The sequence below is a fragment of the Sarcophilus harrisii genome, chromosome 3, assembly GCF_902635505.1.
Source record: "Sarcophilus harrisii chromosome 3, mSarHar1.11, whole genome shotgun sequence".
NCBI classification, from domain to species: domain Eukaryota; kingdom Metazoa; phylum Chordata; class Mammalia; order Dasyuromorphia; family Dasyuridae; genus Sarcophilus; species Sarcophilus harrisii.
The window spans coordinates 582,073,695-582,101,508 of record NC_045428.1 but is presented as its reverse complement, the minus strand read 5'-3'; the positions used below and the strand labels follow the sequence as shown (position 1 = coordinate 582,101,508).

General features: G+C 43.0%; 1 protein-coding gene across 4 annotated transcripts; it reads left to right on the top strand.

Moving 5' to 3' along the window:
* The first annotated feature begins 7,117 nt into the window (after positions 1-7,117).
* On the top strand, positions 7,118-27,516 carry SMIM1 (small integral membrane protein 1 (Vel blood group)). Of its 4 annotated transcripts, XR_004233395.1 has the most exons (4): positions 7,118-7,398; positions 24,585-24,705; positions 25,854-26,575; positions 27,285-27,516. XR_004233395.1 is itself a non-coding variant. In XM_012545735.3 (3 exons), exons 2-3 carry the CDS (start codon positions 24,605-24,607, stop codon positions 25,978-25,980), a joined length of 228 nt encoding a protein of 75 aa, XP_012401189.1. In that variant the 5' UTR covers positions 7,118-7,398; positions 24,585-24,604; the 3' UTR covers positions 25,981-27,516. The 4 variants fall into 4 exon arrangements, 3 of the variants coding, with proteins under 3 accessions (XP_012401189.1, XP_031818828.1, XP_031818829.1); XM_012545735.3 differs by having other exon boundaries at positions 25,854-27,516; XM_031962968.1 differs by lacking the exon at positions 7,118-7,398 and adding an exon at positions 19,440-19,690 and having other exon boundaries at positions 25,854-27,516.
* Positions 27,517-27,814: the final 298 nt, after the last annotated feature.

Sequence of the window (27,814 nt, the reverse complement as noted above, 5' to 3'; positions counted from 1 at the left end):
TCAGGGAGGAGAATTTGGGTTCCTTTATCTCCTACAGAAATGTTGCCATCCTTCTGGATCTGATTTTCAATAGCAAGGAATATCTGTTGGAATGGATGGGATCTTTGACTAACCCATCTTAGGTTCTGTGATAAGAAAGCAGAGATTGGGTGAAAGCAGGTTTGAAAGGATTCAGAGGGGAGAGAAGTAGGATGCCATGTCCTAAGCTTCTACAAGGGAAGTAAGTCCAGGAGAAATAGGAATTTTTCAACAACGAAGTCCCAAGAATATTGAGGGATTGTGATGAGAAGGAAGGGGGAACTGTCCAAAAAGACCAATGTAGTTGCATAAGGAACTCATCAATGTAGATTTTTTAAAAATATGTATGATCAGTCAGTGGGTCAGAGAATAAAGATTTATTAAGCACCTACTATCTGCCAAGCACTGTGGTTTTTGATACTAAAAAAAAAAAAAAAAAAAGAAAAAGGCAATCTGAGAGGATTCTGGGAAGATGGTAAAGTAGGTCAGAAAATTCCAAGTTCTCTGGACTTCTCCTACAAACAAGACAAAACTGCACCTCAGGGTCAAGATAGAGCACTAAAACCAAGTAAGAGTTGGGGTAGAACAGCCTGTCCTCTTGAAACAATCAGAGAAGATGCAAAGAATGATACCAGGATGGAAATTTGACCCCTATAAAGTGTAAACACCCCCACATTTGCTGCCTTGAAATGATAAGTGGAAAGTGGAAAGCCCTGGGGCTAGTTGGGTTGCCCAAGCCTGAAGCCAGAAGTCCCAATTAGCTGCCTCCCCCACTCCCTGCCCTAACCAGGATTCTGTTTAAAAAAAAAAAAAAAAGCAGCTAAAAGAGAAAGAATCCAACCATACAAAGTTTACTATGGGAATAGGGAAGACTAGGGTTCATCTTCAGAGAAGAATACTGAACCAAAAAAAAAAAAAATTTTTTTTCCACCCAAAGAATAATATTAAATGGTTACCTGGCCAAAAATAATTTATAGAAGTACTCAAAAAAGACTTGAAAAATCAAATGAGAGCAATTGAGGAAACCCCCTCCCCCCAGAAGAAAATAATAAAAGAAAAGCAAGATTATAAAAGTCAACCAACTAGAAAAGGAGATCCAGAATCTTAAGGAAGAAAATGACTTTTTGAAAACTAGAATTGGGCAAGGAATTGCCAGCAAAGTTATGAGACCAAGGAACAATAAAACAAAATATAAAGAATGAAAAAATAGAAGAGAATGTGAGATAAAAGAAAAGCAAAAGATCTGGAGAACAGATCGAGAAGAGAAAACATAAGAATAATGGGAGTAACTGAAAACTATGATTTTAAAAAATCTTGAAACAATAATACAAGAAATAATTAAAGAAAATTGTCCTAGAAACTGAATGGATGCCCATCAGTTGGGGAATGGATGAGTAAGTTATAGGATAAGAATGTTATGGAATATTATTGTTGTATAAGAAATGATCAGTAGCATGATTTCAGAAAGGTCTGGAGAGAATTACATGACTTCTGATGACAAGGGAAATGAGTCGAACCAAGAGAACATTGTACATAACAAGATTATGTGATGATCCTTTCTGATGGTCTTGACTCTTTTCAACAATGAGGTAATTCTGGCCAATTCCAATAGACATGATGGAGAAAGCCATCTGCATCCAGAAAGAGGGCTATGAGGATTGAATGTGGATCACAACATAGTTTCTTCACCTTTTTTGTTGTTGTTTGCTTTTTGTTTTCTTTCTCATTTTTTCCCCTTTTTGATATTTTTTTTCCTTGTACAGCATGATAAATGTCGAAATATGTATAGAAGAATTATACATGTTTAACATATATTGGATTAGTTGATGTCTAGGGGAGGGGAGGGGGGGAGAAGGGAGGGAGAAAAATTTGGATCACAAGGTTTTACAAAGGTGAATGCTGAAAACTATCTTTGCATATATTTTGAAAAATAAAATACTATTAAAAAATAAAAAAAGGGATCAGTGATACTCTCAAATGCCAAAGACCTCTCATGGAACCCACTCAATACTTCTATGCCCTTGGAAAAGAGGGTTTTCCTGAAGGTTTCAAATGACTCTGATTGGTTAATAATGATAGAGTGATTATTATAATTAGAGAATTGTTGATATACAAGATTTCAGAGGAATATAAGGTAAACATTAAAGACTATTTTCATGTGACTCAATAAGGGCAAACTGTTTTATGTTTGATCCTATTCTAATGAGGAGCTGGGGTCAGTAAGTGATTATTTCACGTAAGGATAGAGAAAATCTCAAGCCAGACCATCTTCAGCCTTGAGCAATCTAGTCTCCCTGAGTGGGCAATAATAATGGGCAATGTAAGTTCTCTTCTAGTTGGGTGCTTTAACAACTCCATGATTTCATTTCGTCATCTATCCTGCCCTTCAGAGAACTAAGCTTTGATCTAAAATTCAACCAAACGAAGGGAAAAAATACTGGATTTCCCAGGATTTAAAAATTTTACAATTTTATTTAATAATCGTTTCTCCCCAAATGGAGACATGTAGGGTAGATACTAGGGAGATTCATAATTGAACCTACCTAAAGAGTATCAATTAATGGTTCAGTATCAACTTTGAAAGAGAACTAAAGTTCTTAGAAATAAAGTGGCTACTCATCAGCTGGGGAATGACTAAATAAGTTATAGTATCTGACTGTGAGGAAATACTATTGTTTTATAAGAAATGATGAGCAGGCTGATTTCAGAAAAGCTTAGAAAGATTTACATGAACTGATGCTGAGTGAAGTGAGCAGAATGAAGAAAACATTGTACACAGTAATAGCAAAATTATGTGATCATTACGATAGACTTGGCTCTTCTCAGGAAGACAATTCTAATAAACTTGGGATGGAAAATGTCATCCACATTCAGAGAGAGAATTATAAAAATTGAATATGGAACAAAGCATAGTATTTTTACCTTTTGTTTTGCTTTTTCTTTTTGGTGTTTTTTCCCCCTGTCTAATTTTTCTTGTCCAGACTTAAGAGGAAATACATTTAAAAGGATTATACATGTTTAACTTATAACAGATTGCTTGCTGTTTTCCCTTTAAAGTAAGGGAGAGAGGGAGAAAAATTTGGAATACAAAATCTTACAAAAATGTTGAAATCTACATATGTGTTTAGAAAAATAAAATGCTATTAAAATTGAAAAATAAAGTTCTCCAAGAATCTTTGAAGGAGGTCTCCAGTGAGATTCCCTATGGATACATATTTGGTCCAGGTGTTCATTTCACCTTTTAATCAGTGACTTGAATAAAACCATATATGGTAATGCTTATCATGCTTGCAAAATACATAAAATTTAAGGGGATAGCTAGCACACTAAATTTTTTAAAATCTCCACAGGATAGTCCATTGGATTGAATCATATATGAGGAACTAGAAGATTAATGTAAAATCACCCTCTTAGATTCAGAAAATCAATCTGATAACTAATATGGGAGAGAGATGATTAGGCAGAAGTTTAAAAAAAGATCTGGAATCTTATTGGACTATCATTTCAATGTGTGTCAAAATTATGTGACAATCGACAAAGACAATGTAACCAGAGGATGCATTAAGAGGTACCTTAGTGTCCAGTCACACTATATTGTATCATGTTCAGACTATATTTCTAGAATTCCTAGATGTTCTAGGTGGTTCCAGCCAATTTTTTTTTAAATTAGGAAGGGCAAGAAGATTGCAGGATGATCAATTCTGATGAACTTGGCTCTTGTCAACAATGAGGTGATTCAGGCCAATTTCAATAAACTTGTGATTGAGCCATGTACATCCAGAGAGAGGATTGTGGGAACTGTGTGGATCACAACATAGCATTTTCACTCTTTTTGTTGTTTGCTTGCATTTTTATTTTTTTTCCCTTTTTGATCTGATTTTTCTTGTACAGCACAATAATTGTAGAAATATGTATAGAAAAATTGCATGTGTTTAATATAGATTAGATTACTTGCCATCTAGGGGAGGGTATGGGGGAAAGGGAAGAAAAATTTGGAATACAAGGTTCTGCAAGGGTCAGTATTGAAAAATTATCCATGAATATGTTTTGAAAATAAAAAGCTTTAATAAAAAATTAATTTAAAAAGATTCATCTCTTTTTCTGCCATGTCACCATAGATCTTTAAAAAATTAATATAAAAAAAGCCTATGCTTCTGCTTAGTTAAATGCTAGTACATTAAGCTCTTAAAATGCTTCTGGAGAACATGGAGAATGCTTCTAGTTCTGAGATTCTGTGATTCTGAAGAGGAATAAAGCGCTGAGTGCTTCCTCCCTAGCTCAGCTCAGTGCTCCTAGGAAATTATCCACTCTTGCTATCACACTTTCATACACTTTCTCTCCCTCTAGTTTTTCCTGTATTAGTCTTTCCTGTATTAAGTCTACTGCATTCTCAGCATAGGTAACACACACACAATATATATATATATATATATACATACACACACACACACACACACACACACACACACATATACAGATACACACGATGTAAGCATGAGACATAAATACAACATGGAAGACACAAATGTAGGGGAGAGGTAATTTTTGATCAACTGAGGCTGTCACAGAAAGCAAAAATAACAGAGCCAGTGAAATATTAAATGTTAGATATTTATTCTTAAATTATATTTATTTAATATTTATTATTATTACTTAAATAATATTTATCTAATTAAATTGCATTAAAGATGCATTGATGAAAAGCAGAGTGGTAAATGCTAGCTAGGTGCACAATCAATTGACTGTCTAGACCCAAAGAGTATCTACTAGAGATGTAAAACCAACTTTGAAAGAGTTTCCATTTTGAAATGGAGCTACTCACTTGGGGCTTGTTCTGGAACCCATTATTGGCCAATCTATAACAGTCAAAATGGTTTTGATTTAAGATCCTATTTGACTTAGAGTGAATGCAAATAGCAGTTATTTCTGTTTGGTCAGAAACCTAAAGTGTTTCTCTCTCTCTCTCTCTCATCTATTTTTTTAATTGGCTGATTCTCTCTCTCTCTCTCTCTCTCATCTGTTTTTTTAATTGGCTGAAAGAGGCCATTCTTTGCTTCAATTTCTAGCTTGTCTTAATCAGTAACCAGTGTTGCCTCAGTCAAACTGAGACCTATGAAAGCCCTTAGCTTAAAAAGGCCAAGGTCTCCCACTGCATTCAGTGATCCTGATCTCTATCTGACCACTGGACCTAGACAGTTCTGGAGGAAAAAGTAAGGCAGGTGACCTTGTACAGCTCTCCCTCACTTAAATTTAATGCATTTGTATATCTTGTTATCACCTCCCTGATGTCAAGATCTTATCAGAAAATGAAGGACAAACAGTTCAACTAGGAGGAGACACCATCCAGCAGGAAGAAGAGATACATATTCTCCAGTGATTCATGGACATAGAAGAAGATACTGAAGCAGGAAGCATTTTTAATTTCTTTTCTTTTTTAAGGAAGCCTGATTTCTATAATTCAAGGCAATTTCAATAAACTTGTGATGGAAAGAGCTGTTCCCCATGGAGCCTGAATGTGAATCAAAGCAGAGTTATTTTCACTTTTTTGTTGTTTGTTTTTCTTTCTTGTGTTTTTTTTTTCCACCTTTTCTTTTTTTTTTGCACTTTTCTTGTGCAGTATGATGAATATGGAAATCTGTTTAGAAGAATTGCACATTTAACCTATATTGGATTGCTTGCAGTCTAGGAGAGGGGATGGAAGGAGGAAGAGAAGAAAATTGGAACACAAGGTTGTTGCAAAGATGAATGTTGAAAACTATCTTTGCATCTATTTGGAAAAAATTAAAAGCTACTAAAATTTAAAAAATAAAAAGTTATATATACATACACACACACACACATACATATATATATATGTTTATTTATTTAAAGGAAGCCTGACTCTTTAACGTGACGGTAGTCATGATGAGCTGGAGAGAGGTGCAGGCTTCGGAAACCCTGTTTCACCCAAGGGTACACAAAGAAAGAAAAGACACTTCTCCATCTCTGCAACCCATTCTCAGAGAGTTTGCCCACAAATTATAGCACTAAGGCTGGAAGAGATACAAAGTAAATAAAATCTATACACAGAGAGGCACACAAGTCCAGATAGAGGAAAGATGCTTAAACCCAACTTACTCCAAGACCAACACGTAGCATCTGCTTAAATATAATACAAATAATAAATAGAATACAGACACAGCAAACACAAATGCAGACAAATTATAGGGTATTAAAGAGCTCTCTCTGTCTCTGTCTCTTTCTCTCTCTCCTCTCTGTCTCTTTCTCTCTCTGTCTCTCTCTCTCTCTCTCTCTCCTCTCTGTCTCTGTCTCTCTCTCTCCTCTCTGTCTCTCTCTCTCTGTCTCTGACTCTGTCTCTGTCTGTCTGTCTGTCTGTCTCTGTCTCCCTGATTCTCTCTCTCGGTCTCTGTGTGTCTCTCTCTCCCTCCCTCCCTCCCTCCCTCTCTTTCCCTCTCCCCACAAATCTTCCTGGCCCCTTTCCCAGTTTTGGCTCCGGGCAGTGAGAAATTAACACTGATTGAGTTCAGGCAACAACAAGTCGGAGGTTTTTCCCCCGAATAAGTAATCAGTGACCGCTCTGAATCACCGACGACAGCACAACCACCATTTCACTTTCAGGACGTGGGGGACGTGCGGTCTCCGTCGGCCAGCCCCGAGTGCGCGTCCGTTGGTCCCGTAACTCACTCTCCCCCGAAGTCCCCGCGGGACTCTCCCGGGCGGCGCAGCGCGGCGGGTCAGCGCCCCGGGCCCCAGTTCCGGAGCCGGCCCCCGCTTCCAGCCGTCCGGGCCGAGCCCCCCGGGCGCGCGCCCTCCCCGCCCCCCCCCCGGACCCCGGGCCGTGCAGCCGCGCCCCTCCCCGCTTCTTGGGGCTCCCCAGCCGAGGGTTTGGCCGCAGGCAGGGCTGGGAGGAGCCCGAGGAGGCCGCCAAGTTTTGCCCGGAGCAGCTTCCCCGGGAGGCTCAGAAGTGCCGAGTCAGCGCCGGCCGCCGCCGTTCCCATTTCTGCAGCAGGAGCCCGAGGGACAGCCCCCACCCCTTCCCCGCTTCCTCCTCCCCCTCCCTCTCTCCTCCTCCCCTCAGCCGCCTTTAATCCCAGCCTCCCACCCCGACGCCGAGCAGTCCGGAGCGCTGAACTCCCGGGCCCAACGACACCCCTCTGACACCCCTCGGACACCCCTCGGACCCCCCTCGGACACCCCGGGCCGCTCCTGCGGAGGCGAGCTCCTGTCCGGGAGCCGGGGCCAGGTGGGGAGCGCAGGTGAGAGCGAGGAGCGGCACCTCCGCGCCCGGCGCCCGCCCCCAGACTCCGAAGGACGCCAGGTTCCTGGGGGACCCCGTCTCCCCGAGCGGCCGAGCAGATCCTGACTGAGCCCCCAGCTAAGGTAAGCGTCGGACGCAGTCTGCACCTGGGGGGGAGCAGCCGGGACTCTGGGAGCCGGGCAAGTCAGCCCTCCGGCCCCGAGCGGCTCCCCTTGGCCCGGAGCCCGGCTCCTCTCTTATCTCCGGGTCCCCAATTGTGTCCTGCCCAGAGAAAACGTAAAACTGATGGGACCCGGGTCGTCTTCGCAGCAGTGATCGGGCTCTTTTAGCAAGAGACGAACCGAGGCAAGAGGAGGGGACGAGCAGTTATTTAGCAAGAGATGAACTGAGAGAAGGGCAAAGGGGACAAACATTTATTAATTGCCCACTGCTTGTCAAAGGCTTTACAAATATCCCATTTGATCCTCACCACAACCCTGGAAAGTAGATCCTTTTATTATTCCCATTTTATAACTGGGTAAACTGAGACAGACTGAGGTTAAGTAACACAGGAAAATCTGAGAGTAGTTTTTAACTTGGGTCATCTTCCTGACTTTTAGCCCAACATTCCATCCCCCGCACTATCTAAGTGGGAAATACCTTGATCATCCAGATTAGAAATGTCAGCTAGATGGCCCTTTGGTTTCAATAATAGTTAATATTTACAGAGCACTTGAAGGTTGGGGAATCTCTTTACTTTTATTATCTCATGTGATCTTCTTACCACATTGTGCGAGAAGTGCTATTATTGATCCCTTTTTACAGATGAGAAAACTGAGGCAAACTCGGTGAAGTGATTTGCCCAGGATCACACAGCTAGTAGTAGCTAAAGCCTGGCCCCCAGCCCAGCGCTATCGCCTTCATCGCCACAAGCTCTGGGACCCGGCCCTGTCCTGCTCCTTTCTCCGGGCTGCCTTGGGAGAGGATGAGGGCCACAGGCCTTGGATTTTATTTTTGTTTCTACCCCCAAAGCCAAGTCGGTTTTCTTGTCCCATTCCAGAGCTGGAATCAAAACCTAAAGAGGAGGGCCGAGTTCTTTGGGAATTCCACTTCCGGCTCCATGTTCCCAGCTCCATGTTGGGGCCTCCCATTCCTGACCCTCACGAGGGCTGGTCTGGCAATCCTCTTCTGCTTTTAAGCTCTGAGATCTGCTGGGCATTAATGAGCTGCCTGGACTTTAGACCCAGACGGGTTACAGTACAGCTGAGGCTGATGGGGGCATCTCCCATTCCAGCTTCCTAGCCTTCTCTGCCCTCTCGAGATAGACTAATGACCTAGAGATTTTAGCACAAAATCTTGGAATTCTCTGGGAAGATGTTTGCGATCTTGCAGAAAAATTCTGAGGTCTCCAATTCCTCATCTGTAAAATGGGCAGAAAAAGACTTTTGCACCGGCTGCCACATAGGAAAGTGATTTGTCAGTCGTATAGAAATGGCCGGCAGCAAGTGCATCCTGGATTTGTGGTCTGGACCAAGGACTCTGCTACTTATTACTGGTGTGACCTTGGGCAAGTCTTGCATCAGTAATAATAATAATTGCCAGTGAGAGTTGGGGGGAGGTGGTGAGTGGGGGGAGGGACTCCTAGCAAACTCTATAAAAAATTCCTCCCATTAGCCCAGTTTATGAAGCTCTCTCCCCTTGGCCCGAGAGATGAATCCCTCTATCCCTTAAGTCTTATTTGAAAATTAAGATTTGGATTATAGGGGTCCGTCTCCCCTGGGGTCAAAGGTGACAAGCAAGTGAGCGTTCTCCCCTTAGCTCTGTCTCCCCTTACTTGAGGACTAGGGATCAGTGGTTTCTGCCAAGGCTACCAAGCTCCATCCCCTTAATGTGGCCCAAAGCTCTTTCCCTATTAGTCCAGGCTTAGGGGTCAGATGCGAATCTGGTCTAAGAAAATGTCTACCCACCCCCCAGGGCTGCCATGTCTTCATTCTTGGGCCAGATAAAGGAGGCACTGGATTGAGTCTCCTGACAGTTATCCTTCTATCTCCTAACTCCCACATAGCTAGGGAGGGAAATACTGGACTTGGAGTGGAAAAGGGAAATCGTGGGCAGTCAAGGATTGACTTTAGGACTAGGGTCTGAATCTTTGGAGAAGAGGAAGGGAAAGAAAGGGAGAGAGAGGAAGAAGAGAGGGAAAGAAAAAGGGAGGAGGGCAAAGGGATGGGAAGTAGGGTAGGAAGGAGAGGTCTAAACCCTTGAGGGAAGGGAGGGGAAAAGGTAGAAAAGGGGTACGAAGGAGAGGGCTAAACCCGTTGAGGGAAGGGAGGGGAAAAGGTAGAATTTAAAGAAAAAAATGTGGGGAGGGGAAAAGATAAATAAGATAGATAAAGAACTATCTAACTCTCCAGGGAGAGACTATGAAAGGCCTGCAGTTTTCTATTTTACTATAGAGATAATGGGGATCTTGTGAAGGCACATTTGCCAGCAGGACTATGGGAACATGAACCCCAGAGGGTAGAGATTGGCTTAATTGGGTAGACCCCTTACCACAAGACTATTGCAGTTGTTCAATAAAGAGTTAATAATGAGCACTTGGACAACTAAGAGTAGAGAGAAGCCACATATTTGCTAGAGTCACCATGAAAGAATCGACAAGACTTGACCCCTAGTTGATTAATTGTATATGGAGGGAGAGAAGCTAAGTGGGGCAGTGGGTAGAACACCAGCCTTGAAGTCAGGAGGATCTGAGTTCAAATATAGACCTCAAGACACCTAACACTTACTAAGTGTGTGACCCTGGGCAAGTCACTTAACCCCAATTGTTTCAGGAGGAAAAATATATGGAAGGGTGAGAGAAAGGGAAGACTGGAGAAGGTGAAACCTAAATATTTGGAAAGATGGTCATCCCCCTCAATAAAAATAGAAAATAGGAAAATTTAAAAATTCAGGTAACTATATACTAGTGATTGTGGATGTGCTTATATGTCACAAGAAGTATCCAGGGTTAAATAAAATGAACAAGCATCAATTAAGTGCTCATTATGTGCTCAACATTTTATCTTCACTACCACTCTGGGAGGAAAGTGCTATTAGAAACCTCCTTTTACAGATGAGGAAACTTGAGTCAGACAAGTTAAATGATTGGCCCAGGGTCACATAGTAAGACTGAGGCTGGATTTGAACTCTGGTTATGACTCCCAAGTCCAGGGCTCTCTACTCATTTAACCGATGAGTTCCTTCTGTGTAGGATATTGGCTATTCCTTATACCAATTAAATCATAGGTTGTGTGTAAAAAGATAAAAAAAAAAGAAAGATCAAAGTAACTTGAGAAAGCAGTTTCAGCAGAAAAATGGAGTAAAACCCAGATTTCCTCTCAAGGCAAAGAAAAGCCTGGCTAAACAATTAGAATTTATTTAAGAGGAGAAAAAAATGAGGCAGGAGTTTGAAAAATCTATTGGTTCATGGCAGGACCCTGAGTATCTTAGTAATTTTTTTACAGTATCCTGAAGCCAAAAAGAATACTCACTGATTCGTAGTTAGGTCCAAAGTACTAAATTAATATTTATGTCCTAACTACTTGGCTACCATTTGAAAAAATCATGTTTATTTGAAAGAATTAAAATTCATTCTTTATTAGAATTACAAATGGGATGTGTGGACACTGTGGCCAACTTCTTAGACTTTGGAATTAGGAAGCACTTGCTTCCTAAACTCACTGGTTACTGGGGATACTCAACTCATCACCAAATTTGAAAAAATTTACCTCTGCAAAAATAGAATATTAGAAACAAGAAAGTTTAAAAATTTGCTGATATAGCTAAAGGTTAAAAACTAAAATTTAAATAAAGCATTGGAAGACATCCAAATTAATGTATCTTGGTGTCTGGCAGATGTTATCACTTTTTCTTAAGTTTAAAATAACCTGGGACTCTGCAAGCCTAAATAGTAGGTTCTCCATCCTTAAACCCAGGATCACTTTTAGGTTTCGGGACCCTTAATATTATCGCCTTCCCTCAGATCACCTCCAAGTTATGTTTTGCCCTTATTTGAGCATAGCTGTTTACATGGTGTCTCCTTCGTTAGAATATAATTATATTAGAATAAAAGCAGAACGTTTTTATCTGTATTTGTATTTCCAGGATTTGACACTGTGCTCCTCACTTAATAAATAGAACTATAAGTATAAATAAATAGCATTAAATAGCATCTTGGGACATTTAGGTGGTGCAGTGGATAGAGTAACAGGCTTCTATCTCATCTGACATTCCTGACTTCAAATCAGGCTTCATTTAGCTGCATGACCCCGAAAAGGAAATGGCAAACCACTACAATATCCTTGCCAAGAAAATCCCAAGTGGGGTCATGACACAATTGAAAAACAACTGAACCTTAAACAACCGAACAACACAGAATCTTGTTCAAGTGTGGGATAGATCAGATGGCCTCTGGTCACGTCTAGCTTTGAGATTCTGTGAATGGAATAGTTAAAAAAAATTAAAACCCAATTTCCCCTTGGGCAGCTACATGGTACAGTGGATAGATCACTGGACCTGGATTCAGGAGGACCTGAGTTCACATACTATCTCAGACACTAGCTGTGGGATCCTAGCAAGTCACTTAACCCCAATTGCCTCACAAATGAATGAATGAACAAAATTTCCTTCAATCTCTGGACAGCAAGAGACCCTCCAATTCTCCCTGGTTGTCTACACTTTATGGAAAAGGGCTTGGAAGCAGGAGACAAACACCTGGGGAAAGAATTGAAGTTAAAGTAGGCATATAATAATATTCCTCTATGAAGAAGGACTAAAACCTGCATGTGGTCCTTGAGGCCTTGGATAATATCCCAGTGAATTGGCTCTCCAAGGTATCCATCCAGTTGGAGATTTTTTCCAAGTTAGCCCAGGAGAGTGCCTTTGATTATCTTGGGTTATTGACAAAGGCTAGCATTAGGGCTCATCTCTAGACCCAGAGAGCATCTCTGTGGCTCTAGCCCTGACCAGCTGGCTCCCACTGGTACTTCAATACTAGTGAGACCTCTTGGTTAGGTGTGAATGTACTAAGCATCTGCGGGACAAATAGCCACTGTACGGATCCTGCTGGTGGTTGTCAGAACTGGCTTTCCCTAACTTTTAAGTTGTACAAAAATAAAATGACATGAATAAATGTTTTGGGATTCTGTGAAAAGAGGAATATTTATATAGTATTTAGTTGAAGTGGTTGTGTAGCTTATGGGTTTTTTGTTTGTTTTAGCAATTGGGATTGTGACTTGCCCAGGTCACATAGCTAGTGTCTGAGGTAATTCCAGGCTCAGTGCTCTATCCACTGCACCACCTACATGTCCTGTGTAGCTTATATTTTAAGCATTTACTTCAGCTCAAGAATGACGACCTGTACTAGTTAAAGCTGTGTTAGTAAAACTTGCTATATAAATGCTGGCTTTTATTATTCCCAACTCCAGCTATTAGTGCCTCTCCCCAAATTATTTTTTTAATGAGTTTTTTAAGTGTTTATGCTACCTTCCCAGATTTTGTTGTTTCACTTTTAAGCATTTAAATATTCGTTGATTTGGAATTTCTTTCTAAATCTGGGGATAGATTTTTCTTTAGATTGTAAACTCCCTAAGGGCAGGATTTTAGTCCCAGTTAGGGCAGGATTACGACTGTTTCTTTTTTCCATTTTTTGGATTTTAAAGCCTTGAAGGCAGAAACGATTTGTTTTCTTCTGTTCCTTTCTTCCTTCCCTTTCCTTTCTTCCTCCCTCCTTCCCTTTCTTTTTCTTCTTCCCTCCTTCCCTTTCTTTTCTTCCTCCCTTCCTTTCTTTTTTCCTTCCAGCCTACTTAGCTGACATTCTATTAGGAGGACACCACATGGATACAGATAAGTAAATGCAAAGAATATATCATGAAAACTGAAAAAAGTCACTGGGAGGAGAGGGATGACTGACTGAAGGGGGAAAGACCTGAGTGTAGCCTCCAGGAGTGTGGGAGATTCTAGGAAACTGAGCTAAATCGCACCTGGCAGTGATTTCATCCCTTCTGTGAAGTCATCAATTGTTACCATGGAAGAAGAAAAAATTGGTTTTCTCACCCATTCCGTTTCCCATTGGAGAGCTTCCTGGGTATAGTGGGTGTGGCTCGTCCCCCAAGCTGGCCATCCCAGTTAGGGAGACCATGGGCCCATTCCCTGAAGAGGCTCATGAGCAGTTTATAATACCTGAGTCAAGGCTGAACTCCATGATGTCTGGACTAGAAAGGATCATGAGAACCTGGGATATTATCCACATTTTGTTGATAAGGAGACAAATAAAGGTCCCCCAGTTACTTAGTGTCAGAACCCAGATTCTAATCCTGCTTTGATTCTATTATTTTAGCCTATCTCATTAGCCTGGGTGTTGCCTGAGACTTGTTAAAATTCTTTAGCTTAATTTAGATTAAGATCTCCCACTGCATCCAGGACTATCTCCTTTGGATCTGTCTCTTGCCACTGGACCCAGATGGCTCTGGAAAAGAAAGGGAGGCAGGTAACCTTGCATAGCCCTCCCTTAAATCCCATTCACTTGCATGTCACAGCATGCATCCCCTCTCTGTAGTCATGGTCTTTGAAGGTCAGACAAAATCATCCCAGAAAAGATAGATTTGCATAGAGAGGCTGGGAGACAGAGTAATGATTGAGACCTAGGCCCCAGGCTGTATTTACTATGCATAGATTTATTAGTATATAGATAGATGAGCTCTCCCATTGGAAGCTAACCATCCAGAAAGGGCATTAAATTTAGAATAAGGGGATTTCATGTCAAATCCCATATGTTCCTCTTTCTACTTATATGACCTTCTCTCTCTGGACCTCAATTTCCTCCTGTGTAAAATGAGACTGAATTGGATGGCCTCTAAGGACCATCGCTGATCCTATCAATGGCCATTTCATTTTTGTCTTAATATATCTCCCTCCCCTCATAGAGTACTTGGCCGATTAAATGAAGCACATACTTAATGCTTTTGGTAGTAATTTTTGTTGTTCAATCGTGTCCTACTCTTTGTGACCCCATTTGGGGTTTTCTTGGCAGACATACTGGACTGGTTGGCCATTTCTAGAGCTCATTTTACAGATGAGCAAACTGAGGCAAATCAGATTAAATGACTTGCCCAAGAATCACAAGGTATTGAGGCTGGCTCTAAATTCATTCTCTCCGACTTTAGTCCCAACATCATCTGCACCATCAAACTAACCAACACTAGTCCATTATTTATTTTTTAGCATATGGCAAAAGCCCTCAACTCTCATTGTCTATTCCCTTCATCCCCTCCACCTCCATCCCTCCAAGTTTTTATGGAGCTTTTTTGAAGGAAGAAAGCCTATGGAAAAGAAAAAAAATACCATCTCTAAAGTAACACCCAAAAGGATTATGGGGATTACTTCAGAAATAGTCCCCCAGAATCAGGTGAGATTGGGGGTGGAATAGGGGCAGGGATGTTTATTTCTACTGAAAAGTATTATCTCCTTATTCTTCATCTCCAAAGCCTTTTTAGTAATAGCTGAGATAAGGAAATGACCTTTGATTCCCTCCTTTATATGGATCTGCCTGGAGAGGAAGTACCTGCCTGGGTAACTCAAGTGTGGTACCCTAGAAATCTCTGAGACTACCTTTGTCAGGATCAAATGAAATATTTATAAAGTGCATAGCACAGTGCCTGACTTGCACTTGGTTGTTCATTTATAGCCAACTCTTCGTGACCTGTAATGATGGTTTTTGGCAGAGATAATGGAGTGGTTTGCCATTTCCTTCTCCAGTGGATTAAGACAAACAGGTTGAGTAACTTACATAGGGTCATATAGCTATAGAGTGTCGGAGGATGAATTTGAATTCAGGTTTTACAGATTCCAGATCCAATGCACTATGGACTGAGGCATCTGACTGCCTTTGTCCCCTGGCACATAGTAGGTGCTTTATAAATACTAATATTCTCTTTCAGGGGGTTCATGAGAACAAAAGTATTTTTTAAAATTTCTAAAGGTACTTAACTCACAAACAAATGCTCCAAGGGAAGGAATTGTTTAGTTTTTTTTTTTTTTTTTTTTTTTTTTAAAGCATAAAGGAAGGTATTAAAACAAACAAACAAAAAAAAAACTTTTCCTGGAGGCCTGATAGATTAAGTGTATGACACAAGTAGGAAGAATTCCCCAATAAATAAAGTCTTCCTGCTTCAGGGGGCTCTTTCTACTATGTCAAGATTCATCCCTATAATAAAAAGGTTCTCATTTAAGTTTTACCAAGCAGTGAGTAGCAGTATCTTCCCTTAATCCTGATTGTAGGTGCTGTTACCCTAGTTAACAACCCTGTGGGATTAGTCCTATTATTATTATCTCTATTTCACAGATAAGGAAATTGGAACACTGGCTCTTGGGTTAAATTAATTTGATCCTCACAACAACCCCATTTTGCAGATGAGGAAACTTGAGCCCAGAAGAGTTAGTAATGTAGCTGGTGAGTGATCGAGGCAAGATTGGAACTCAGTGTCTTGTTCTCCACAATACTGTGCTGCCTCTCTTGATAGATTTTCTCCTGTGCCCTATGTGTCTGGGAAAAATCAATCTCAAGGCCTTATCCATAATCTCCTCCTGATATTGGTCAATGATTTCCCAGGACACTTCACGGGACTAAAGTATCTTTGCACTTCTGCCCCCAGAGATCTTCTTACTAATAATTCTTTCAACAATCAACATTTTCTTGACCGCTGGGTCCTAGACAAATTATTCCCCCAGGATCCTGGCTTGGATGCTAGCCCTTGGCATTCAAGTGGTTGTGGTGAAGGAGCCCACTGGGGATGAAAGTTGAGATTGCTTAACTCTGGGCTCCTCCTCCAGGTTTGCTAATTGACCCCAGGAAGAACTCTGCTCAAGGCAGACCCTGAAACCAAGGCCATAGACAGAGATAAAAGCATGGCAGGTGTTTGGGAAGGAGATTAGAGCATTAGGCACTAGTATAAGGCATCAGTTCTGTCTTTCTGTCTGGGTCTCTGTCTCTCTCTATGTCTGTCTCTGTCTTTCTGTTCTCTCTCTTTCTTCCTCCTCTTCCTTTTCCCTTCCTTCCTTCCTTCCTCCCTCCCTCCCTCCCTTTCTTTCTTTCTTTCTTTCTTTCTTTCTTTCTTTCTTTCTTTCTTTCTTTCTTTCCTTCCTTCCTTCCTTCCTCCTTCCTTCCTTCCTTCCTCCTCCTCCTCCTTCTTCTTCTTTTTCTTTCTTTCCTTCTTTCTTCCTTCCTTCCTTCCTTCCTTCCTTCCTTCCTCTTTGTCTCTGTTATCTCCCTCCTTTTCTCCTTCTCTCCATTTCCTTCCTTCCCCCTCATTCATTCAACAGACATTTTTGTCCACTGAGTATCCCACACTAAGGATTCACAGGCACAGTGGCTAGAGTTCTAGACTTCGATTCAGAAGTAACCTGACCACTTCAGCCTCTAAACCTCAGTTTCCTCATCTGTGAAACAAAAATAATGGTGTCTCTTGTAGCTACCTGATAGGATTATTTGGAGGCTCGTTAGGCAGTAACTCTAGTAATGTTTCACTGACCTTACAAATGTTCTACAAAAGTTATTTTGAGAAGGCAGCATGGTGTTCTGAAATGACGAATGGCCTTAAAGGGAAAGAAAAGGAATAAGAATTTGTATGGCAAATTCTGTGCCAGGTACTAAAAGCTGAACAAATAAGGCATTGTTTGATCCTTACAACAACCCTGTGAGATAGATGCTATTATTCTCATTTTCAAGTCAAGTAAACTGAGGCAGAGGTTAACTGATTTGCTGGGAATGGCTTGGGCTGCTTTTTGAACTCCAGCCTAGTGGTCTGGACACTTACCTGCTGAGCTCCAATCCAGAAAGCTGGATTTCCATTGCAGTGGCTGGACGAGTAGGATGGATTTGCCCAGAGTCCCAGAGCCTGGCTCACGACTTCTCCAGCAAGCTGCTTCTTTCAAATTGCCTTGAGACGGAGAAAATGTCTTAAATCAAACAAGCAGCATTTATTAAGTGCCTACTGTGTCCTAGGTGCTAAGGTCTTAAACTAAGACCAGGGGAGAAGACTGAAAAAGGTTGGAGCCAAATTGTGGATGGCCTTAATGGACAAAACCAGGATTTTATCCTTATCCCTACCTAAAGCAATGGGGAGCCAGTGTTGGGGCCAGGAGAAAATGGGAAGTGTCTGCCCATGCATTACACTGGGGCCAGCCATCTGGGATGGAGAGGGTAGCATTTGGGCTGTTAATACCGAACACAGGAGGTGATGATGGGTAGTGGAGAGAGCCAGGAGGCTGGGACTGGAATCCCAGCCTTGTCACTAACTCCTGTGACCTTACTCTTTCTGTGCCTCAGTTTCCCCCTCTGTTCAGTAGAATAAGATGATCCTTGGATTATCCTAGGGGTCTTTCAAACTCAAGACATTTGATGACTGACCCATGATGTCATTTAAGCAGCCAAAGCAAAAACCCATGCCATTTTCCTCAGCTCCTTTCCCCTGGGCTACGGCAATAGCTTCCCAGCTGGCTCCCCTGATTCCTTCCTCTGCACCCCTTTCAGCCTGTGTCCTAGCGAAAGAGAGTTGCTGAGGAATGTTTCAGCAAACTGCCCAAAAGTCTCCATTGCCCCTCATTATCTGTGCCATCAAGTCTAGATTTCTCAGGCAGAATTCTGCTTTCTTCCTCCTTCCTAGCCCTGGGCCCATCCACCTTCCCAGCCTCGGCTCCTATAGCCCATTGCTCTAGTACCCTTGAACTTGCTCTGGCTAACAGTCCTATGAAAAAGCAAGACAAATACTATGTATAATGGCTGCAGACGGCCCAGTGTGAGTTTTGCTGGAAGAACTTGCAAGCTCTTAAAGAGTCTAGGATTAAATGGGCTGTCTGGGAGAGCTCAGTCTTAAGAGTGAGCATAATAATAGCTAGCATTTAAATGGCACTTAAAGCATATTTATTAGGTAGGTGACTAATATATATATATATCTTAAATGCACATATAAATAGATGGAAATATAATGTATAGCTATATATAGGCAATGTTATATACACACGTCATACACAAATGATCATATAAGTAAATACTGTATGGATGTGTACATATAGGCAATGTTATACATACATATCATACACAAATGATCATATAGGTAAATAATGTATGGATTGTACATATAGGCAATGTTATAATACATATGATCACAGGTAACTATTGTATGGATGTGTATATATAGACAATGTTACAATACACACATATCATACAAATGATCAACAGATCACTTGGTTACAAATAAACATATGCATATACACATAGATACAGAGGGATGAATAGATATAATCAGCGTGTGATTCATTTGGCCTGGCAGCACCTCTTGAGGTAAGTATTATTCATTTGGCCTGGCAGCACCTCTTGAGGTAAGTATTATTGTTATTGCCGCTTTATTTTTTTCTGACTCTCCATGACCCCGTTTGGGGTTTTCTTGGCAGACATAACCATTTTCTTCCTTCAAGAGTTCATTTTACAGATGAGGAAACTTGGGGCAAGCAGGAAAAAGTGACTTGCTCAGAGTCACTCACGTAGTCTGAAGCTACATTTCAGTTCAGCTTTTTGGAGTCCCAGTCTAACCTTCTATCCCATGGGCTTTAAAATCTTCAAGTGGATGATCATTTGTTGGCTAGGTGTGGGGCACAGAACAGTTCCTTCAGTTGTAGAGATTCCGTGGTACCATCAGCATCCCATTTTGCAGGCAGAAACTTGAGCGAGGTGATACTGCTATAATAGCCAGCATCAGAAGAAGGAAGTGAGAATCCCTCTTTGGGTACTGGGTCCAGCACTCTTGCCCCACCCCTATGCCATGTATTATGCTTTCCCCCATGGGAACTCTTCCTCCAATAGTCAGCTGACCTCTGATTTCTTGTTCCTCTGCCCCCAATTTCCAATCTCAATTCCATCCCTCGGGGCCCTGTGACTCTGGGCCAGTCATTTTCCCCGCCCAATTCTCAGTTTCCTCATCTGTAAAGTCTCTTGCCCTTTTGTGGAGCTTTGATCTGAGGACTCTCTGACCTTTTTATCTTCCCTTCTGCCTCCTGGGATGCCTCCCCACACTAATGATCCGATCAGTCCTTCAAATCCCAGGTCAAGGAAGCCTTTCAGACCCTCCAGGGAGCCTTCCTCAACTGCTGGGCTCAGGGACTTCTGCCTCCTCTGAGCTCCTCCTCTGGGACCTCTATTGTTACTTAGGTCAGCCAGTCAAACAATGAGCATTTATTAAGCACCTACTATGTGCCAGGCACTGTGTGAGCACCATTTCCCCTACTCAGCTGCCTCGTAAAGGCAGGGGCTGTGTTGTGTCTTAGTATGGCCAGTGCCTGCACAGCCGTGTTTCATAACCTGATTCAGATCAGCAAATATCAGTTGAACACCCACTAGGAAAAGTGAGCCGTTAAGTATTGACTGATGTGTTTTCTCTGCTGCCCTCAGGGATCTCATGGGGTGGAAAGAAGGGACTTTTGCCGTTAATCGGGGAGAGGGGGATATTGTGGCTGAGCTCTGTCCAGCGGGGTCGGCCGGTACCAGCCTGGCCCTGGCACCCCGTACCTTCGGTTATAATTCCGAGGGTGCTGGGCTCCAGCTTCTGTCTCTCCCAGGGGAGGCAGGCACAGGGGACTTATCAGGCAAGAATGTGCTTATCAGGGGTTGGCAGCAGCCTTGCCCCCTCCCAGGCCCTGGCAGCTCCCCCTGTGCGGGCTGACAATCTTCCACTTGTCAGAGATTAGCACCGGCTTCTCCTTGCCCTGATAAGCCAGCAGTGGACATGGGAATGCTCAAGGTGGGCCGAGGTGGGGAGGGGGGGAGAACGTTCCCTCCAAAGGCCTTTGAGGTTTGCTTAGATCCTCCCGAATAGCCTCCATTTCATCCATGAACGGTTCTTTCAATCCAGGCAGGTCACCACCCATCTAAGCTTGATCTCCTGTGTGCCTCCTGGCCCCAGCTTCAATACAAGGGGTCCACATGCTGGGGGGACCATCTTTGATTTCCTCAGTGCATCCTTCATCTTTTTTATTTATTCATACATTTCTTTTTGAAGACTTTTAACCAGTGTTTGTTTTTAATGCAAAATAAGGATGGGATAAATGGATGAAATCCATTCATTGTGGAAGAAAAAAGAAAGGGAAAAGGGAGGGAGGAATGGGAAGGACCGACTGACCCTTGGAATCCACCTTAGATACAATTCCCCTTGAAGACAGGGAACTCACAATCCTCATTGTTGCCTTTCTGAGCTAGATTTTGATAAAGGCTTAATGATTGAGTTGATAAAAGCATCTATTAAGTCCTTAGTATTAGGACTTTATGGTGTTAGGAAGGAAATACATGTCGAAATTACTTTACAAATAACAGTCCTGAGAGGTAGGTGCTATTATTTATCCCTATTTAGGAATTGAGGAAGTAGAGCTAGATGGAGCAGTGGATTGAGCAGCTGGAGCTCAAATGTGGCTTTAGACTAGATGTCGGACACTGGGCAAGTTGCTTAACTGTCTCATCTGTAAAAAATGAACCGGGGGAGAAAATGGCAAATCACTCCACCATCTGCCAAGAAATTCCAAAGGGGGTCAGAGAGAGTCAGACATAAGTAAGGGGCTTCCACTGTCACATCCAGGAAGTATCTGAGGCTGGATTTGAACTTGTGTTCCTGTCTCTAGATCCCACTGAGCCATTAGTCTCCTCAGTGTGATAGGTCTGGAAGTACAGATAGAAAAAAGCAAGGTGGTTTTAGCCTCAAAAGAGCTTACAGCCTATTGGGAAAGGACCCAGAGAATGGTTAGAAATGGCTGGGATGCGGCTTGGGCCTGGTCCTGGGCTCCAAGCCATTTGATGGCTTAATTCTCAGAATGGTCTGAGGGTTGGGGTCCAAGGTTGCTGTGAAAGGGACGCAGGAGAGGGGGAGGATCATGGGCAAGAGGATACATTTATCTAATCTCAAGTCCTCTTGCTACAAAGGAGCCACTGAGGCTTAGAAAAGAGAAGTAGCTTTTTCAAGGTCACACAGCTAATAAGTAGCAAAGGCCGGCCTCCGGCTCAGGACATTGTCTTCTCTTTAATGAAGTAGGAAGGGGCAGAGAACATTTGATAGTGACTGGCCAACAGTCCCAGAGTCTCGGTCCCTTTTAAGTCAATAGCCCAGAGTATTTTTATGGCAAAAAGGATGCAACTTTGAATGCTCTGGCTCACTCACTAAATGGACACAGAATTTGGGTCTTCTGGTCTCAGCTGAAAAATAGGTGTGTAATAAATGAAGCACAAACGGCAACCTCTGTGAGTAGAACAGCTCTATTAGGGACCCAGTGCGAGCTGGTCAGTTGGGAAACCCTTCTTGCCTGCCTTTCTTCCTCCTTTCCTTCCCTCTCTTAACTCCTTTTCTCCCTTTCTCCTTCCTTTCTTCTTTCTTCCTTTTCTTTTCCTCTTTCCTTCCTTTTTCCCTCCTTTTTTCTTTCCTACCTTCTCTCTCTCCTCTTTTCCTCCCTTCTTTTCTTCCTTCTTTCTCTCCTTTACCTGTCTTCCCTTCCTCCCTTTCTCTTTCCTTCTTTCCTTCCTTCCCTCCATTCCTTTCTTCTCTTTCCTCCCTTACCTGTCCTTCCTTTTTTTTCTTTCTTCCCTCCTTTCCTTTCTTCCTTCCTTCCCCTCACTTCCCTTCTTTTCTTCTCTTCCCTCCTTCCCTCCCTTCCCTGCAGATGCCCCACCCCCTCCAATTTTTTTTTCTTCTTTTTTTGGATTACAGAAACCTCCGAAGATATCTTGGGTTTACTTGCTAGGTTCCTCGAGGAACGTGCCTTAAACCTTAATCACTCTGACTCTCATGACTGGCCAACAATAGGTTATAGGCCTGCAGCCTCAATTGGTCATTATTTGGTTACTATCTTCCCCTCCTAGGCTTATTTATTATTTTTCTGTTTAGGTGAAAGCCATTTCTTTGCCTCCTTTGCTCCCCAGCCTTAATCACTGAGTGGGTGCAGCCTCAGTCAAAACAGAGACCCGGTAAAGGCCTTGGCCCTCCCCCTGTATCCAGGACCATCTCCAGTCGTCCTGATTTATATCTGGCCATTGGATCCAAATGGTTCTGGAGGGGAAAGTGAGGCAGGTGACCTTGGTCAGCCCACCCTCACTCAAATCTAATTCATCACCTCCCTGTGCTCAAAATACTCTTCAAGAACAAAAGACAAATAACAATAATAGCGTTTATGTAATTACTCCTACTATGTGTGAGACACCTGCTAATTGCTTTACAATTGTCTCATTTGTCCTCACAACTATCCTGGGAGGCAGATGCTATTATAATGGCCATTTTACAGAATAGGAAACTGAGGGAGGCAGAGGTTAAATCACACTGCCATTGAGTGTCTGAGGCCAGATTTCTGACTTCCAATGTTTACCTTATCTCCTGGATGCTTTACAATGAATGGAATAGGATCACTGATCATAAAATTTCAGAGGTAAAAGGGTAGTTAAAGAATAGAAAACAGGCTTAATTAGTGATTCAATGAGCATTTATGAAGAATCTTCTATGGGTCAAGCATTTTGCCGGTGACAAGAATGAAACAATCTGTCCTTAAGGCAAATAAATATGGATTAGCAGGATGAGATAAAAGCAACAAAGAAAGCTCAGGAAAGGCTTCCTATAGGGTGTGATATTTGAACAAACTAATAAAAAGCTAGGGTAGGACAAAGGATAAAGCACAGGAGTTTAAGTATGGCCTCAGACACTAAGTTATATGACACTTGTCATGCAAGTTCTGTCTGCCCCATTTCCTCAACTGGGAAATATGGGGGTCATAGTTTTACCCACCTCCCAGGTTGTGGGAGCATCAAATGAGATAAATCATTGTAAAGTGCTCAGCACACAGCGCCTGACACATAGTAGGTATTTTATAAATGGTAGCTATTGTTGAATGAGATGATTATAAAGTGCTTAGCAGGATGCTTGGCACATAGTAGGTGTCATATGTTAGCTTTTATTAAATGAGAAAACCATTGTAAAACAGTATCTAGCACCTCTAGTGTCTACATGCTATCATTTTTTTTTTTAAAAAGCTTTTTGTTTTCAAAATATGCAGATAGTTTTCACCATTCACCCTTGCAAAACCTTGTGTTCCAAATTTTTTTCTCCCTCCCTCTAGATGGCAAGCAATCCAATATAGGTTAAACATGTGTAATTCTTGTGCAAACCAGATCAAAAAAACAAAAACAAAAAAAAACCAAGAAAGAAAACAAAAAGCAAGCAAACAATGTTATCTATTATTAAATGAGATAAGCATAAAATGCTGGCATATTATCTGGCACAAAAAGGTGCTATATAAATATTAGCTATTAAATGAGGTAATTGTAAAATACTGTGCAGAGTGTCTTGTACATAATATAGACATTATATGTTATCTATTAATAAGTGAGATAATTATAAGATGTTTAGCAGAATGGCTGGCACATACTAGGTGCTATATAAATGTTAGCTATTATTAAATGAGATAATCATTGCAAAACACTTAGCATAGAGTGTCTACTACCTAGTAGATAGACACTATGTTATCTATTAATAAGTGAGATAATTGTAAAAAGTTTAGCACAATACTTGGCACATAGTAGGTCCTATATAAATGTTACCTATTATTAAATAAGATAATCATTACAAAACACTTAAGAGTGTCTAGTACATAGTATGTAGACACTATATGTTATCTTTCAATAAGTGAGATAATTATAAGGTGTTTAGCAGAATGCCTGGCACATAGTAGGTGCTGTATAAATAAATGTTAGCTTTTGTTAAATGAGATAATCATTGCAAAACACTTAGCGGAGTGTCTGGTATGTAACATAGCCACCAAATAAATGTTAGCTATTAATAGGTAAAATAATTGTAAAATGCTTAGGACCCAGAGCCTGTACATAGTAAGTGCCATATTAAAATGTTAGCTATTAAGTGAAATAATTGTACAAGTGCTTAGCACACAGTGCTGGGTACATAGTAGGAGACTATTGCTGTTACTATTTTTTAATTGTTAGTGTCTGAACATATTCCAAATTAGAGGGAAGCAGCTGAGGGTAGAGGGAGCTTACATAGTAGGAATCCAGAAAGCTTGGCTGTGGGTCCCCCATTCTTTCATCTAGGCACACGCCGGCTTCTTGGCCAGGGAGAGGCAGTGGAGCCTCGTGGGGAGGGCTAAAGATCAGCTCTTCTGCTCAGTCAGGCCTTGACTCCTTGCTGTCTGTTTGTCCATCTGGGAGATGGAGCCCCTTACCTAGAAGGTTATGTAACCCCCTGACTGCTCCCTCTTCAAGCTGCCCCCTGCCTTGGAAGGATGGAAGCCCAGGAGAGTGCTGTCCAGTACAGCCGATGGAGCAACAGCCAGGATGAGGTCAGCATGAATGTGTCCGCCTCGGAGAGCTCGGGCTGTGAGCGGTAAGGGTCCCGGGACCCTGCTGGGTGGGCTGGGGGGAGGGGAGGCGTGGGGCCAGTCTCCACGGTGGATCCCATAGCTGGCCCGTGTCCATTGCTGCACACTGGCCAGCATGCCTGTGTGCCAGGAATTGTGGCCAGCTTCTTTCAAGACTCGGCTCAGATTCCCCTTTTTACTGGAGGCCTTCGGGCCCCCAAATCCTGGAACCATTGCTCTGAGAAACTGTTGTTTCTGATCCACATTATTTACATGTCGGCCCTCCCATTTAAAGGAAGATGGCGACTTGAGCGTTCATTATAGATCTACTAAGTGTCTGGAGCTGGACACACAAAGGCAAAAATACAACATCTTTAACTTGGTGTGAGGAAGTTGGGGAGACAATAGGACCCAAGTCCAACCTCGGTCTGCCGCTGATACCTTTATGATCTTGAGCAACTTGCCTAAATTTTCTACATCTCAGTTTACTCATTTGTAAAATGGACTAGAGATTTACACTGTCCTGAATCAAGTCCACGTTAGAAGTCGGCAGTTACTGAGTCAGTGTTTGGGCTCTGAAGCCTCCGGCTTTGCCCCTTGGGAGCTGTCTAACATTGGGGAAGCTGCTTCTCCTTTCTAAACCTCAGTTTCTTCATCTGTAAAGTGGAAATAATCATTTGGAAGCCGCATTCACATTCTAGCTTCGCTACCTGGGCATGTCCCCAACCTCTCTGGGTCTTAGTTCCTTCATCTGTTAAACGAGGGGCTTGAAACTTCAAAGATTAACTTTCATCTCTGGATCTAGGATCCCATGATCTTTTCTTCCTGCTTCATGGGGTTGTACTGAGGGAATCCGTTTGCTAAGCGCAAAGGATCCTAGAGATGTGAACAGGGACTACAGATCCCAGATTGCTGCGAGAAGCCTTAAAGGTGATCTGGTTCAATCCCCTTATTTAACAGATCAGGAAACAGACTTAGAAATGAGACCTTCTCCTTATCTCTGGGTATGGCTGCTGCCCCAGTGCCCACAATCTGCAGGAGTATGTGTCTCTCTCTACTAAGGGTCTGGTCCCGGTAGCTCCTATAAGCCGCGGTGGGGATGGTTTTCCGTCAGTGACTCTCTGACTCAGTCGCCCTCCCTGGGGTGTGCGTGGGGCTTGTCTCCTTTTACCAGGATCTACACCAAGCTTTGCACTGGGAAGCTGGGCATTGCCCTGAAGTTGGTAGGCGGAATCATTCTGTTCTGGGTCATCTTCATCATCGGCTATGTCACCGGCTACTACATCCACAAGTGCAAGTAGCCCTCGTCTGAGCTGCCGGACAACTTTGCAAGCCCTCCGACCGCCCAGAGACCTCTTGCTTCCTGGCTCAGACCACCGGGACAGACTGGCCCCTGGGGGCACAGCCACCTATAGATATAGACACCCACACCCACACATATACATACAGGGACAGATCTATGGACAAATACTGAGGCCCTTTTCAGAGAAAGAGAAACACATTCCTAGTGTGGAAGGCACACACTGAAACAGACACTGGACAGGGGAGGAGACGCACAGACACTAACACGGAGACCCTCACCCACATCTCTCTCCCGCCCCGGCCCAGGATAGAACTCCAGACCAAGCCAGTCACATCCCATCCTTGCCCTGCCGCATCCCACCCCAGGGGGAGGCTCACATTCAGTTACCGAAGCCCAGGACTGTATCCCCTACTCATCCCTTCTTCCTCGCCGACCAGACGACCGCTTCTTTTGGACCTATGACTGCCCTAAACAGCCAGAGGTCTGAGGAAGATGGGAGGAGCCAGAGCCCAGTTTTCTCCCTCAGAAACCCCTCTGCCATTCTGGTTTATGTTCAGAACAGGAGTCAGACCCAGGATTTCTACCCATCCTTGGTAAGAGCAAGATCTTGACAGGAGGGGATCATTCAGTTAGGGAAAGCCACACAAGGAACCATTAACCAACCGGGGCTCAGAATCAGAAGCAAAACAACTCTTGGGGTTTTAATTTTTGTCCAACTCTAGGTGTGTGTGTGGGGGGACAAAATCTGCCTCCCATTTTTTGGGACCCCTCCCTGTCCTGCCCCAGGTCACCACTCTATTTCTTGAGAAATTTCTTTGAGCCCGATTTCTACATCTATCTGTTGAGGAGGAGAAAGGCAAGTGGCCCTTTTATCTCCAGCAAAATTTTTTTAAAAAGACAACATCAGGTATGGGGAAGGAGGTTCTTGCTTCAAAACCTGACTGACTCTCCCTTTTATGTGCAGGATGGAAAGTTATTTCCATTTCTGAGCCTCTTTTTCTTAACTGTAAGATGAGACTAAATGGCTCTGAAGTTCCCTTTCATCTCTAACTACATGGAGTCCCAGCAAAGCCAAAAATTTCCCATCATCCCTAGGGATCAGCAGGGAAATCCAAAGCTTTACCCCCAGTGTCTGTTAAAGCTCCTTCCCTAGACCCACAGGCCCCTGGCTATATCACTGGCCCACTTATGTGTGTGTGTGTGTGGGGGGGGATGTAATTCTGGAGCCATTGTAAGAGGTATCCCCTCTAAAGTTCTTCCTTTGCCCCCTCCCCTGGATTTGCCCTCAATTGCTGCACAAAGTCCCAGGGAATTCTATCCCCTGGCCTGCCCTGAAGGAAGAAAATCCCAGTGAAAATGAGTTGGGGGTCTGATCTCTCTGATGGCCCCTAGTCGCAGGTGCACAAAGATTTTCAGAGCCAGGAGAAGCCGTCTCCATCCTGAGGAGCCTTCCCTCCTGATCCATGATCTTACCCACAAGGCAGAGGCTGAGCCACGGAGGACTGGGGCGTTCCGGGGTTGGCCCATCCCTCTAACCCACTCCCCCAATCTTCTCGTGCCTTTCCAGAGAAAGGCCTTGGACTGGAAGGATTCTTTCTTAATAAACACCCACTTGTGTGACCTCAAGCACAGGGTTCTCTCCATGTCTTTATTCCTCTTCCGGTGGTTCCTACAGCAGGAACAGAATGATTGATCTGGACTCAGGTGCTTGTGTGGTGGTAATGGGGGGGTCAGAGTAGCCGGCTGCCAATGGGATGCTCCACGTCTGAGCTGCCGAGGCAGGAGGAGGGACCTTTGGGACGGGGCTGGGCTTGGGAAGGGGAAGGGGCTGC